The following is a 12,789-nucleotide window of genomic DNA, read 5'->3' as shown; positions in this document are numbered from 1 at the left end:
TCTCATCCCTGACCTGTGCCCTCTTCTCCATATCCTGGCAGGTTCCCAGCTGTTTCTCCATGGCGGCTCTGATCTGCCTCGCCTCAAACTCCAGTTGCCTACGGGTCATATCCGTCTGCAGGGAGAACTGCTGCAACCGCAAACAGGATCAACAGACATCAGGCTTGGCGAAACGTTGAATATTTAATAATGCAGAGAAGATAACTGCATACTGTCAGTTATGGTATTTTGGGAGTATCTATAAGTCACTATACTCCATCCCAACACACGGCATAATGCTGAACGACAAATAAACACTTACATTCTCAGTCAGTGGTAGGCTGTCGATCCTCTTGGTGAGGTTCTGCAGCTGTGCGTAATACTGGTCCTTCTTCTTCTCCTCTTTCTCCAGCTCCGCCATCAATAAGAACCTGACAGGACAGACAATCMCACCAATCAGAGTCCAAGAGTAAAAAAATAAAAAAAATATAAAAAAAACTGTCCGAAGTCAGACCAAATAAACTCTAATCAAAGACCTAAGACAAAAACACATATACAGCATACCAGAATAAAACAGCGTAGGTGTCCTGAATACGACCGCCTAATGCATCCTGTCTGACTAATGCCAGGAATACACTTTGCAACCTAACAATGTTAGCATGATGTACTGTGTGATGGAAGCCCTCACACTGCACCAATGCACTCATAATGTGATTTGGCCGGGAGAGGCAAACCACTCATCAATTAATATTGCAGCAGTAAATCACAGTGGATGCATCCCACATGGTACCCTATTTGCTATATAGCCTGAAAGGGCTCTGGTACTGCACTATGTAGGGAATAGGGTGTCCTTTGGGATGGAGACTAAGTATAGCCTGCATTACTCAAAGACAAACTAATGTGAAAATACAAAATAATTCAAGCAGGAGCTCACCTCTCCTTCTCCAGCTCCTCCAGGTAGCCAGCGCTCTCTCTGCCCCCATTGGACAGCCCTCTCTTGGGGAGGGAGCCCAAGGAACCCATGGGGCTGGGGCTGCTGTCCTCTGAACGCCCAGAGCCTGAACCCTGCATGGAAGACGGCTGAGGTCTCAGCTTCACCCCTGGGTAAGTGTTAGGATCCAGGCTAATTTCTACCGGAGGAAGGAATATCAGGTTATTTAATAGAACGCATTTCAATCAGCTAATTCTGTCACCCCATGTGTGATGCCTACCTTTCAGTCTTTCTAGGAGATCGATTTGTCCGGATGAATCGGTAGAGTCTTCTTCAATGCTTCCCTGTATGTGTTTCAGCACCTCCTGAAATACAGGAAAAACAATCGGTTTTAATGTATTGTTTGAAAACACACAACCGCGAATAAGAGCACTGAACAACATCTAGGTGCACACACACACACTTCCAAAGGAAAGAACAGCAATGTTCTTTTAGTTCAGAAAAAAATAACATTTAAGCCACAAAAACAAAGTTAAAGTCCATTCACACCTGAAAAAAGTCAAGCCAAACCTACTGACTCACTGCAGTGCAAAATAGAATGTTTGCCTCAACCCCCCCCCCCACCATCCCATTCCAGAGACAAGGAACCGGTGGTTTGTCATGCTGCCTGATGGACAGGGTGGAACAGTGAGAGGAAAAACATCCAACCACCGGCTTTGATGTACCATCAAAAACCGAATCAAATTAAATTTGTCACATGAGCCGAATACAACTGGTTCAGACTTTACCGTGAAATGCTTGCTTATGAGCCCTTCACAACGATGCAGTTTAAAAACCATCATTTTAAAAAATGGTGACGCAAGAGGAATAAAATATACAAGAATGGAGCTATAGGCCTCCCGAGTGGCGCAGTGGTCTAAGGCACATCACAGTGCTAGCTGTGCCACTAGGGATCCTGGTTCGAGTCCAGGCTCTGTCTCAGTGGTCTAAGGCACATCACAGTGCTAGCTGTGCCACTAGGGATCCTGGTTCGAGTCCAGGCACTGTCGCAGCCGGGCGTGACCGGGAGACCCATGGGGCAGCGCACAATTGGCCCAGCGTCGTCCGGGTTAGGGGAGGGTTTGGCCGGCCGGGATGTCCTTGTCACATCACGCTCTAGCGACTCCTTGTGCCGGGCCGGGCGCATGCACGGTGACAAGGTCGCCAGGTGTACAATGTTTTCTCTGACACATTGGTGCGGCTGGCTTTCMGGTTCAGCGGGCATTGTGTCAAGAAGCAGTGCAGCTTGGCTGAGTCYTGTTTCGGAGGACGCACGGCTCTCGACCTTCACCTCTCCCGAGTCCGTACGGGAGTTGCAGCAATGGGACAAAACTGTAACTACCAAATGGATACCACGAAATTGGGGAGAAAGCTTACTTTTTTTTTTAAATCTTTTTTTTATCCAGTACTGTATTGTAGGTTGGACCCTAAGTCTCTCTGTTCCTAAAGAGCATGCCACTAATGGCTTTCTAAGAACTGACCCCTTGAGGGCATCAGTAACTTTGCCCTGAAGGGAGAGACGCTTTCTTTAGACTTGATATTGTTCTCAGTGTACTCTACTCTTCAGTCAACCAATGACATTGCTATRCTTGAGCACTTTTTCTCCTCCTATGGACATCATCTCCCATCCTTTCAGATAAGGTCTCTACATAGTCGTATATGCATCTTAATCTTTAGCCTTTTCACAGGCAACCAACCCAAAGACATGCAGTAGCAATACATTGTTAGCTGTAGGCCCACATCCACAAATGCAAAAAAATAACTTGGTATATAGTGGGAAAAGCAGCCTAGTTAGGACATTACACCATTAAAATGACCAATCTCAAAATGGAACTCTGAACACACTTGAACTAATATACAACACATTATGAAGATCTTACAGATCTCGCTCCCTCTAAGGTTTGTTTAACTACGTGTCCTGTCCATAATCAGTTAACCGCTCAGCTCTACAAAACATGACTGGAAGAAGTTCATGAACTTGATTAGCCTATTGAAACTGGCTTGTTGCAGGAGGACTAATACTTACCACAATGAACGTACAACGGTGACAGAGTGAAGGGTGGAAAGGCATACTTCCGGAGGAGAATAATAAATCCAGCGTTAAAACTAGGCCTATAATCGGAAGGATACAGCATAGCGAACGAGAGGCTGGATACGATCATGTCCATATAGCTCAGGAATCCCAGAGTACAGTACTACCGCTGTAGCAACAGTGGTAGTCTCCACAGCAGGCAAAATCCTTCAACCAATCTGGACTTTATATTAACTGCAAATTTGTACTGTGGGTCATTAAATCAAAAGTTAGTTAAAAAGTATTACCAGGTTGAACAGTTCGTTAGCTTATGTTATTTTTCAAGTGGAATAGAAAGAGTAGTCTCCTGTCCTCCAGTGAGTCCGAGAGGAGAGCGAAGCATCAGAGCGATGTCCGACGACACAATATCCGGCGACAACACGGCTCCCGCTCAGAAAACAGAACAGGGTTTTCCTTCCACCCTGCCTGTCCCGTCTCAGTCAGTCAGAGACCAGGGGCCATCAAGAGGCTACGTCCATACAGCTGCTTCCCCTTAGATTGAAGGGTTACTCACAACGTAACCAACGCATGACCCGGACGGTCACAGTGTCCGCCAACATCTACCCTGTGACCTCTGACCCTAGCCCATGCATCGATGAGCAGGCTGAAAGGGGGTTAGACGGGAGGGCTGGACYGCAGGAAACAAAAACACACAGCCCTGACTGTGTGATGCGCTCTCTCTCTRCCTCGCTCTGTAAAGCATGTGTGACGTCTAGACACACCACACAACGGCRGCATTATCAYGCTGGGATCATATGATAAAGAGCCCCTCATTCTATTCACAGCAGTTCCAGGCCAAACCACTCCTCTATTCAACCATCAGGGGTGACGGACATGTTGTTGCTAACGTGAATAGAATACAGCTCATTTATAACGTAGACTACTAGCTGACCGTAAATTCAAGACCAAGAGGAGAATCCATATAGATTGATCTGGACTATAAAAAGACCTATAAAACAAATAACCATGGGGTCATTGAGAGTAAATGTAGGAAAGTACAAAACACTACAAATCAAGTCTGAACTTACTTCAATTAGTTGGATAACCAAATAAAAAAGGAAAGTTAACCTTGAAGCTGCCACATCCATACCAAGTCAAGTTGTCAACTCTCGTTAAATTATATTTTTAGTCAACTGCTGTCCAAGTCTCAGAATTCTGGATCGGTTTGTTCAATCCGAAATGGGAAAATGGACACACTCTTCCCCAATAAACAAATTTAACAGAGAGACCGGCTAGAATACCAGTGTTTCGCTGCAGTGTTTGAGTGTCCTGCATACCCTTCACACACACACACACTACAGACAGGCTTTAAAATGGTCATCCAATACTCCTAGTAACTCAAATCAATGCTGTAAAAGTACCCATCTGCAGAGCCAAAACCCACCCAGCATGCCAGGGTCTCTCATTCTCATCAGGCTCCGGTTTCATCTGAGCCGGGCTCCCATGAGGCCCTGGAGTTTGGTTGTTGGTTGGCCTGTGAGCCCGGTTCTGGGGGGGGGGGGGGGTGAACCATGCTATGTCCGGCTTTTGTACTGCACTCTGACTGGAAAAAGATAGACTGTCCTTGAGAATGCAATATTTTTGTTGTTGTTATGCATGTGGTGTGTAATAAGAAAAAAAAACAAGCATTGAGGGAAGGCAGGCCTGGAGGGTTTAAATTAGAACACTAATGTGTGAAGTAACCTTACTAACTAGGCTGTGCTTAACGAGAGACCCAGAACACCACAGATTCCTGTTGGGTAGTTTTAGTATGATAGTCCACCAGAAATAAGAGTTCTCAAAATAGAAAAAAGCATGGTAGAAATATAGGAAAAAGGGGTGTTCTGTTTTGTTCAAAAGCTATTAATTGATTGGAAACCCTTAATTTCCATGTCTGAAACTCCTTGATTAAACTTTTCTGCTAAACAAAGTGGATTCCTAAAAAACTTAGGAGATTCAGGGCCCCAAATATTTTACACTTATGTAAGTAGCCAGGTCTGAACTTTTCACAATAATATAAAGTTCCAAGATATGCGTTAAGTAGAAACCTTAAATCATAACCTGTCTGTTCTGAGAACTAAGTCTGTTTCAACACTCCCAGTGGCAGTATTACACTATTATGTTGTGGAATGAGCCACTAGTATGGATCCCACAAAAGGCCATTTCAATTTCCCTAGTAACTTCTTATGAAAAAACTTTACCAGAAACTTGAGATATCAAATGCAAAAATGTCACTTTATAGCATCCCTTTCCACATACAGGATGGAATGACTGGATTTATAGAGGTTTAGTGCTCATCTAAAGCTGTAGGGTTTATGTTAGAACTGGGATACATAAGATGCAAGTACAATTCAATGTGTCTTCGTGCGTGTGTGAGCGCGCGAGCTCGTAAACATCATTATTGAACTGAAATGGAGCTCTTGTTGTGCTGTGTGTAATTGGCTTGGTGTGTAGGAGAGAGGAAGCCTGCTCAGTGCTCATTGATGGAGATGCTGTTGTTCATGCTCTCCTCTGGTCTCCCTGCAGCTGTGAGCCTGTGACAGCCTGTATGCGTCCCAAATGGCACCCCATTCCCTATATAGTGCACCCTATGGGCCCTGGTCAAAAGTAGTGCACTATAAAAGGGAAACATTGCGCCATTTGGGACGCAGACCCTGAGCCCCGAGGAGAGAGGAAATGTCTGGATGTCGGAACTGAGAGAGGCGCATTCATCAGATACAATGAGAGGAAGGGAGAGAGACGCTAAAAAAAGACAGCTTTTCCCGACGTGCAGAGGGAAGGGAGCGTCTCAGAGCGAGCAGTGTGTGTGTGTGTGTGTGTGTGTGTGTGAGCGAGCAGCCTACGTCGATCTAAACGTGCCAGAGGGAGATATGGTTTCTGATGAATATGAGATTGATTAGCACAAAGGGAAAAGGCGGACTGTCTTTAAATCTCATCCATTAGTCATAAACAATATCATTATTCACCCCCTGAATAATCTCATTATTTATGATTAATCTTTTATGATCTCAACATAATCAGTTCTCCCCTGTAAGGAATACTAACAGGCCATATTTTTACAAGATAGGCCTAATAATTCTCACTTGGTTGCAAATGATAACCCTTCCCCCTATTTAGACTACATAGAAACATTGCATTGCAGTACTTTAGAGTTTATTCTTACTTAGGCTACCATTAACCAACAAAACAGCCCACTTACGATAAGCATTAAGATAAACTCTATTTAGTAAGCATTGCAGGATGCAGGAGCCTAACCTCCAACACTATAGTTCACAGTCCAGGAAGAATTTCTCAACAATACAGGTCAACACAATGGATGGCGTCGTTGCACCAAAGGCAGAAATTATACTTGAATATATTTTTTAAATCATTCTCTCTCCTTAAAGAGTTAAGCTAGTGCCAGAGAAATCCCTAAGCCAAACCCAGGCTTGTTCTGTATCTGCAGCAGCACAAAGGGGTGTGCAACAGCCACCTCCCTCCAGCATGAAATATCAGACTGCAGAGTAGCAGGTAGCCTAGCCCTAGGCTTACTAAACTGACTGAGTTGGCAGGTTTTCCATTTGAGCCAGAGCGGATGCAGAGGCAGAGCAGAGCTGATGGGGTGTATTGTTAATAGATAGCTTAGCAGCAGTGCTGAATGTGCCAGTCTAAGGGTAGAACCGGCAGACCCCCCCCCCCCCACGCACCCAAAAGTGAGACTGAGGCAAACCTCAAACCCAGCTCCAAACCTACTGAGATAAAGGATGCATAATCAGTGTTAGGCTACTCACAGAGTAGGACTCTCCTCAGACAAGGGCAGAGCAGACCACCTCATTTAAAATGCCCAAAAATGAGAGAGAAACCTCAACCAGCTCCAATGCTACTGGAATATGAACAGTCTTAATGTGTCAGTGTTACTCACATTAAGACTCTCCCCAGAAATGACTAATACTGACTAAGCCTGCACCAAACATATACCTCACCCAGTCCCAACACGCTGCGAGTCCTTCCACGGTGACACTCATCGATGGCCCTGAACGAACTTTATCTGACTCTTTGTAAACTGGAAACCACACACCCTGAGGCTGCATTCATCGTAGCTGGGGATTTTAACAAGGCTAATCTAAAAACAAAACTCCCTAAATTCTATCAGCATATCGATTGTTCTACCAGGGCTGGAAAAACCCTAGATCATTGTTATACTAATTCGGACGGTCATATTTATAGGCCTCTCCGCCCCTTTCGGAAAAGCTGACCGACTCATTTTTGTTTGATTCAGCCTACAAACAGAAACTAAACAACAACTCCGCGTGCCAGGTCTGTTAACCTGGTTCCGACAATCTGAACTCAGCTTAAGACTGCTTCGATCAGCGGATTGGAATATGTTCCGCATTGCGTCCAAACAATTGACGAATATGCTGATTCGGTGAGCGAGTTCATTAGGAAGTGCATTGACGATGTCGTAACCAAGCGAACGATTAAAACTCCAAAAGAACGTGGATTGAACGGCAGGATTCCGCGGAACTGAAAGCACGAACACTGCTTTACCAGGGCAAGGTGACACGGAAGCATGACCGAATACACAGTGTAGCTATTCTCTCCGCAGGAATACGGCTAAGTCCGTAACGAGAAAATCGAGTCGCAATCTCAGCAGCTTAAGCAAGAGTTGTGGCAGGGTTCTACAGTCATCAGGATTTACAAAAAGAAAACCAGCCCGTCGCGGACAGGATGTCTTGGCTCCAGACAGGTAAACAACTTTTTTGCCGCTTTGAGGAGAATAAGGTGCCACTGACACGGCCCCTACCAAAACCTGCGGGCTCTCCTTCACTGAGCCGAGGTGAGTAAAACATTTAAACGTGTTAACCTCGTCGAAGGCTGCAGGAGAACGGCATTCCCCGCGTCCTCAGAGGATGCGCAGACCAGCTGGGCTGGTGTGTTAACGGACATATTCAATCAATCCTTATCGATTGCTGTCCACATGCTAAAGAGGGTCCCCATTGTTCCTGTTCCCAAGAAAGATAAGGTAACTGAGCTAAACGACTACGCCCGTAGCACTCACTTCCCGTCATATGAAGGTGCTTTGAGAGACTAGTCAAGGACCATATACTCCACCTAGCGAGACCCTAGACCACTCAATTTGCTTACGACAATAGGTCACAGACGACATCGCAACCACACTGACACACTGCCTAACCCATCTGACAAGAGGAATACCATGTGAGAATGCTGTTCTATCGATTACAGGTCAGCATTTTACACATAGTACCTCAAACTCGTCATCAAGGCTCGAGACCCTGGGTCTCGACCCGCCCTGTGGAACTGGGTCCTGGATTTCTGAGGGCCGCGGAGGTGGGAGGGTGGTAAAACATCTCACCGCTGTTCTCAACACGAGGGGCCAGGGTGCGTTCTGAGCCCTCTCCTGTACATCCGCTGTTCCCACGCTGCGTGGCATGCACGTCAACTCAATCATAATTTGCGGATGAACTACAGTGGTAGGCTTGATTACAACACAGACGAGACGGCTACAGGGAGGAGGTGAGGGCCCTCGGAGTGTGGTGTCAGGAAAATAACCTCACACTCCGTCAAAAACAAAGGAGATGATTGTGGACTTCAGGAACGCAGGGGAGCACCCTATCCATCGACGGGTCAGTAGTGGAGAAGGTGGAAAGTTTTGAAGTTCCTCGTGTACACATCACGGACAAATTGAGAATTGGTCACCCACCAAGCGTTGTGAGAATGGCAGCAGCGCCTCTTACTACAGGAGGCTGAAGAATTCGGCTGTGGTCACGCAAAAGCACCACAACTTCGAGCCATCGAAGAGCATCTGTGGGTGTATCACGTGGTAGGCAACTGTTACGCCCCAGTAAGGCTCTACCGAGTGGTAGTGAGGTCTGCAGAAGCACCCGGGGCAAACTCTCCCTCCAGGAAACCTAACACGATCGTCAAGGAAGGCCATATAAGGATTCATCAAGGCACAACACCAGCTCTGACTGTCCCGTATCATCCAGAAGGCGGTCGTAAGGTTTCATCAAGCAGGGTACGGAGACTGAAAAACAGCTTTATCTACAGCCATGCAGACTGTAAACAGCACACTACATTTAGGGCCGTGAAATACTGGGATCAATCCCAGCCACTTTTAAATGGGATTGATGAATTGTATATCTAAATGTACCAGCTAGCACTTTAACATGCAATTATTAATGTTTACATACCTACATTACTCCAATAGTATATACTGGTATCTAATCATCTACTGCATCTTGACATCTATGTAATACATGTACACTAGCACTTAACTATGCCACTTAATGTTTACACTACGCACTACAGTATCATCTCATAATGTAAACTTACCGTACTCTATAACCATCTATGCATTTGCATGGTTTGTACACATCAATTGCAATATATTTTTGTACAACTTCTTTATCCCTTTACACTTGTGTGTGTGTATAAGGTAGTAGTTGTGGAATTGTTAGGTTAGATTACTTGTTGGTTATTACTGCATTGTCGGAACTAGAAGCACAAGCATTTCGCTACACTCGCATTAACATCTGCTAACCATGTGTATGTGACTAATAAAATTTGATTTGATTTGATTCCCTCATTACCAGGAAACACTCTACAAAAGCAACTAGGCATTTTAATAGATCAGAGTATCAACCCCTAGCCCATATCCCCTAGGCATTTTAATAGATCAGACAGGATTACATTGGATAGGTGTAAGCAGTATGGCAACAATTCCACCTGGTCTATCAGACATCTAGATGGAGCTACCAGCCTATTACCATCCTGTCAGATCTACACAAAGGGTAGGCTAGGGGTTGATTTGTGATTGAGAGACGGATTTGCGGTCTCTTGTCCTTAGTTCCTGGGCTAATGAGTAGTCCACTACATTCACTCGTACATTTAAGAAAGTAGTGCTCCCTAATGTGAGGTGGCACCACTCACTACCCAGGGGTGCATTGTGGAGTAGAAGACATTGACAGAGATAGTTGAGAACCCAAATGTTCCTGTGAGAACAGAAAAGCCCTAGGAGTTTAAATCACCTCCTGAAGCCTCAGCCTGCCAGGTCACATCATCCAATTAAAGCAGCGGCACCTAGCAGGCTGGTACATTCAACCCCTGTGTGTGTGTGTGTGTGTGTGTGTGTGTGTGTGTGTGTGTGTGTGTGTGTGTGTGTGTGTGTGTGTGTGTGTGTGTGTGTGTGTGTGTGAGAGAGAGAGAGAGCGAGATTCCGCAGCCTAGCAGCTCTTCTCATGAACAGAGTCCAAGACCGTGTCTGAAAATGTCACTAACTGCCAAATCGCTCCTTCCTCAGTCCTTGTTTCCTCAATTCCTATGAAAATGCATTGGAGGAGAAGATCCAAGGGGCCTCCCTCAACCCCCCATTTTCCTATAAGATTTGAGAGGAATTGAGAAAACGAGGACGACAGCTAATAACGTTTTCAGAGACAGACCGACTCTGGGCTGCAGATAGGGAGATTGAAGCTGAGGGGCTAATTCGAGTGACAATACAGGGGAATGTGTCGGGAGAGCGAGAGGCCTGTGAAGGGGTTTTGTGAGACTGTCGACAGGATGAGGAGGATATATTTATTTCTGTCTTGGATACTAGTTAACATTATCTATCCATGCTACATCATGGGGTCTTCCTCAGTAGCTAGGCCTATATTGAGAGGGGGCYGATTAGAGAGTCTAAATTCTTTCTAAACTTCAGCAGAGCACTCAACCCTAACACCTTACTTCATGCATATTGGTTGTTCAAAGCTGGAAGACAGACTATGTTCTAAGATCTTGCCTAAGGAAATATCCCACTGCTGTGCTTGATGTAGCCTACTGAGTGAAGCAGTAACTGGGACAAACACAGCAACGACTGTAGCGTGAGGCAGCTTGATGTACAAGTACACCCCATGGACAGGACGCCTTACCCCAGATCTCTCTCCTTAATGCGGAGTGCCCATTTTTACAGTCTTTGGTATGACTCAGCCAGGGATTGAAATCACACCCTTCCAGTCTCAGGGTGGACACTAAGGCCACTGAGTTGGTACAAGCATTTGAGTGAAGAGGAAAAGCTGGCTTGTGTTCAGTAGACATGAAACAGAAACGCTTTGTCTGTACTTCTCCAATAAGAAAAGTCAGTTTACATAGCTAAATGTTTTGCTACATGTGCCATAATTAACACGACCTTTGACCCAATGTGCCATAATGAACACGACCTTCGACCCAGGGTTCTTAGTGTACCATAGAAGAGGTCTGATTACCTTCATATTGGAGGCTTCCGTCTCCAGTTTGGTCAAGTGGTTGGAGTTGTCCTCAAGCTCTTGTCGAAGGTTGGAGTTCTCCATCTTCAGTGCCTCCACTTGCTTCAGCAGCTGATCATAAGACGCTGCAGCCATCTTGGACTACCTCTTGACCTAAGGACAAGGACACATTAACAACGGTTAATAAGGTTGAATCAACTCCTACTAGCACTGGAAAATTTCCCATAAAAACAGACAGACCGCCTCAATCACAATTAATCTGGAAGCCTACATTTGATTGATGGATATAATTAAGCTAGGCTACATTATGGTCAGTGGTGAAAGTGTCCATAACACAATGTCAATTAGTATCCAGCTCTTCATAGAAAATGGGCTTTAAAAAGCCTTGATACATTCATAGCACCATTTCCTCTACCATTACATTGGCAAATTACAGTTCAGCAATGGTTATAAGAATTAAAACCTTTTTCAATCAGAGAGGCAGGACTTAAGACGAGTCCAGTTGCTCAAGGGCCAAAGCAAGTCACATTAAAACAAAAAGCAGCACACAAGATTTTATGAAAAACGGTTGAGAATAAGATCTGGAGAATAAGAGTTGTAAATGTCTTACATGGCTTTATGTTTAGAGCAATTCACACACAGGTTTTAAAAACATTAGGCTTGTGAATAATTCACGCCTGGGCAGATTTTACAAGCCGTGTCAGTGGTTGGACTAGCTTTACTGTATTGATTTTTTTAACAAGGACTTTGATCAGACAAACGGTTGTTGGAAGAAGTGGATCATCGTAATTACGATAACAGTTCAATAATAGCGTAGTTATTAGCCTGCATTTTAGCAAAAAATATTGAGAAACATTCATTTGGTTTAGATGCAAGAACAAAAAGACAAAAAGAGGATTAAATGCAAGGTCCAATTTTTCCAAGTCTCCAGCTGACATGGAAGCCCAGTCCACCACTGTGAAGCTACAGCCAGAGCACAACGGTGCCATACCATCTCTTGCCATACCACCTGTCAAATGGTTCATGGCCAACTACCACGATATCCCTCCACTGAAATTTCAATGCACATGGCATTGTCTAAACACCACAAAATCCAATAGATTTTAACCTTATATTTTCAATATTAACCACATCCTACAACACTGATAATCCATATCATGTTCACTGACCACATCTGTACAATTTAAGCCTAGGCCAAAATGGGCACGGTTTACACTATACTCCTTGTTAATGCAACTAAAAATCTATGCTATATACTGCAACCAACATTTGCAAGGACCATACCACAGAGACTGTGCATTGCATCTACTATGAGTAGGGCAGGCCGTGGTTTACTAATGTGTTAACTTGGGTTTCTCTGAGAGCAGCTGAGAAGAGAGGATCTAGAAGACAGAAATGTAGTCAACCAGCTAAGGGAACACCATTACTCACGCAACACAGAGCCCCCTACAGCCCTGTGAAGACAACTCTACATGAAAGAGGGACACTCGTTCGTCTTGCTGAGGAAAAGTTTTTATTTTTAGATCATCCATCATGGAGAGGGTAGGTGG

The 12,789-nt window shown here is 44.8% G+C and overlaps 1 protein-coding gene across 6 annotated transcripts in view; it reads right to left on the bottom strand.

Annotated features, from left to right (window-relative positions):
* Positions 1–12,789, bottom strand: part of apc (APC regulator of WNT signaling pathway) — a 47,061-nt gene that overhangs the window by 23,513 nt on the left and 10,759 nt on the right. For 5 of the 6 annotated variants that reach the window (XM_024012036.2, XM_024012034.2, XM_070449552.1 and 2 more), the window contains 5 exons: positions 11,240–11,392; positions 1,191–1,275; positions 914–1,109; positions 302–410; positions 14–130 (listed from right to left, as the gene is read on the bottom strand). In XM_024012036.2, coding sequence (XP_023867804.1) covers positions 14–130; positions 302–410; positions 914–1,109; positions 1,191–1,275; positions 11,240–11,374 — 642 coding nt within the window. In that variant the 5' untranslated portion in view covers positions 11,375–11,392. The remainder of the gene's footprint in view (positions 1–13; positions 131–301; positions 411–913; positions 1,110–1,190; positions 1,276–11,239; positions 11,393–12,789) is intronic. The other variant, XM_024012038.2, reaches the window with a different exon arrangement.

This window comes from Salvelinus sp. IW2-2015, linkage group LG20 (genome assembly GCF_002910315.2).
Source record: "Salvelinus sp. IW2-2015 linkage group LG20, ASM291031v2, whole genome shotgun sequence".
Lineage (NCBI taxonomy): Eukaryota > Metazoa > Chordata > Actinopteri > Salmoniformes > Salmonidae > Salvelinus > Salvelinus sp. IW2-2015.
This window is presented reverse-complemented; position numbering and strand designations above follow the sequence as displayed.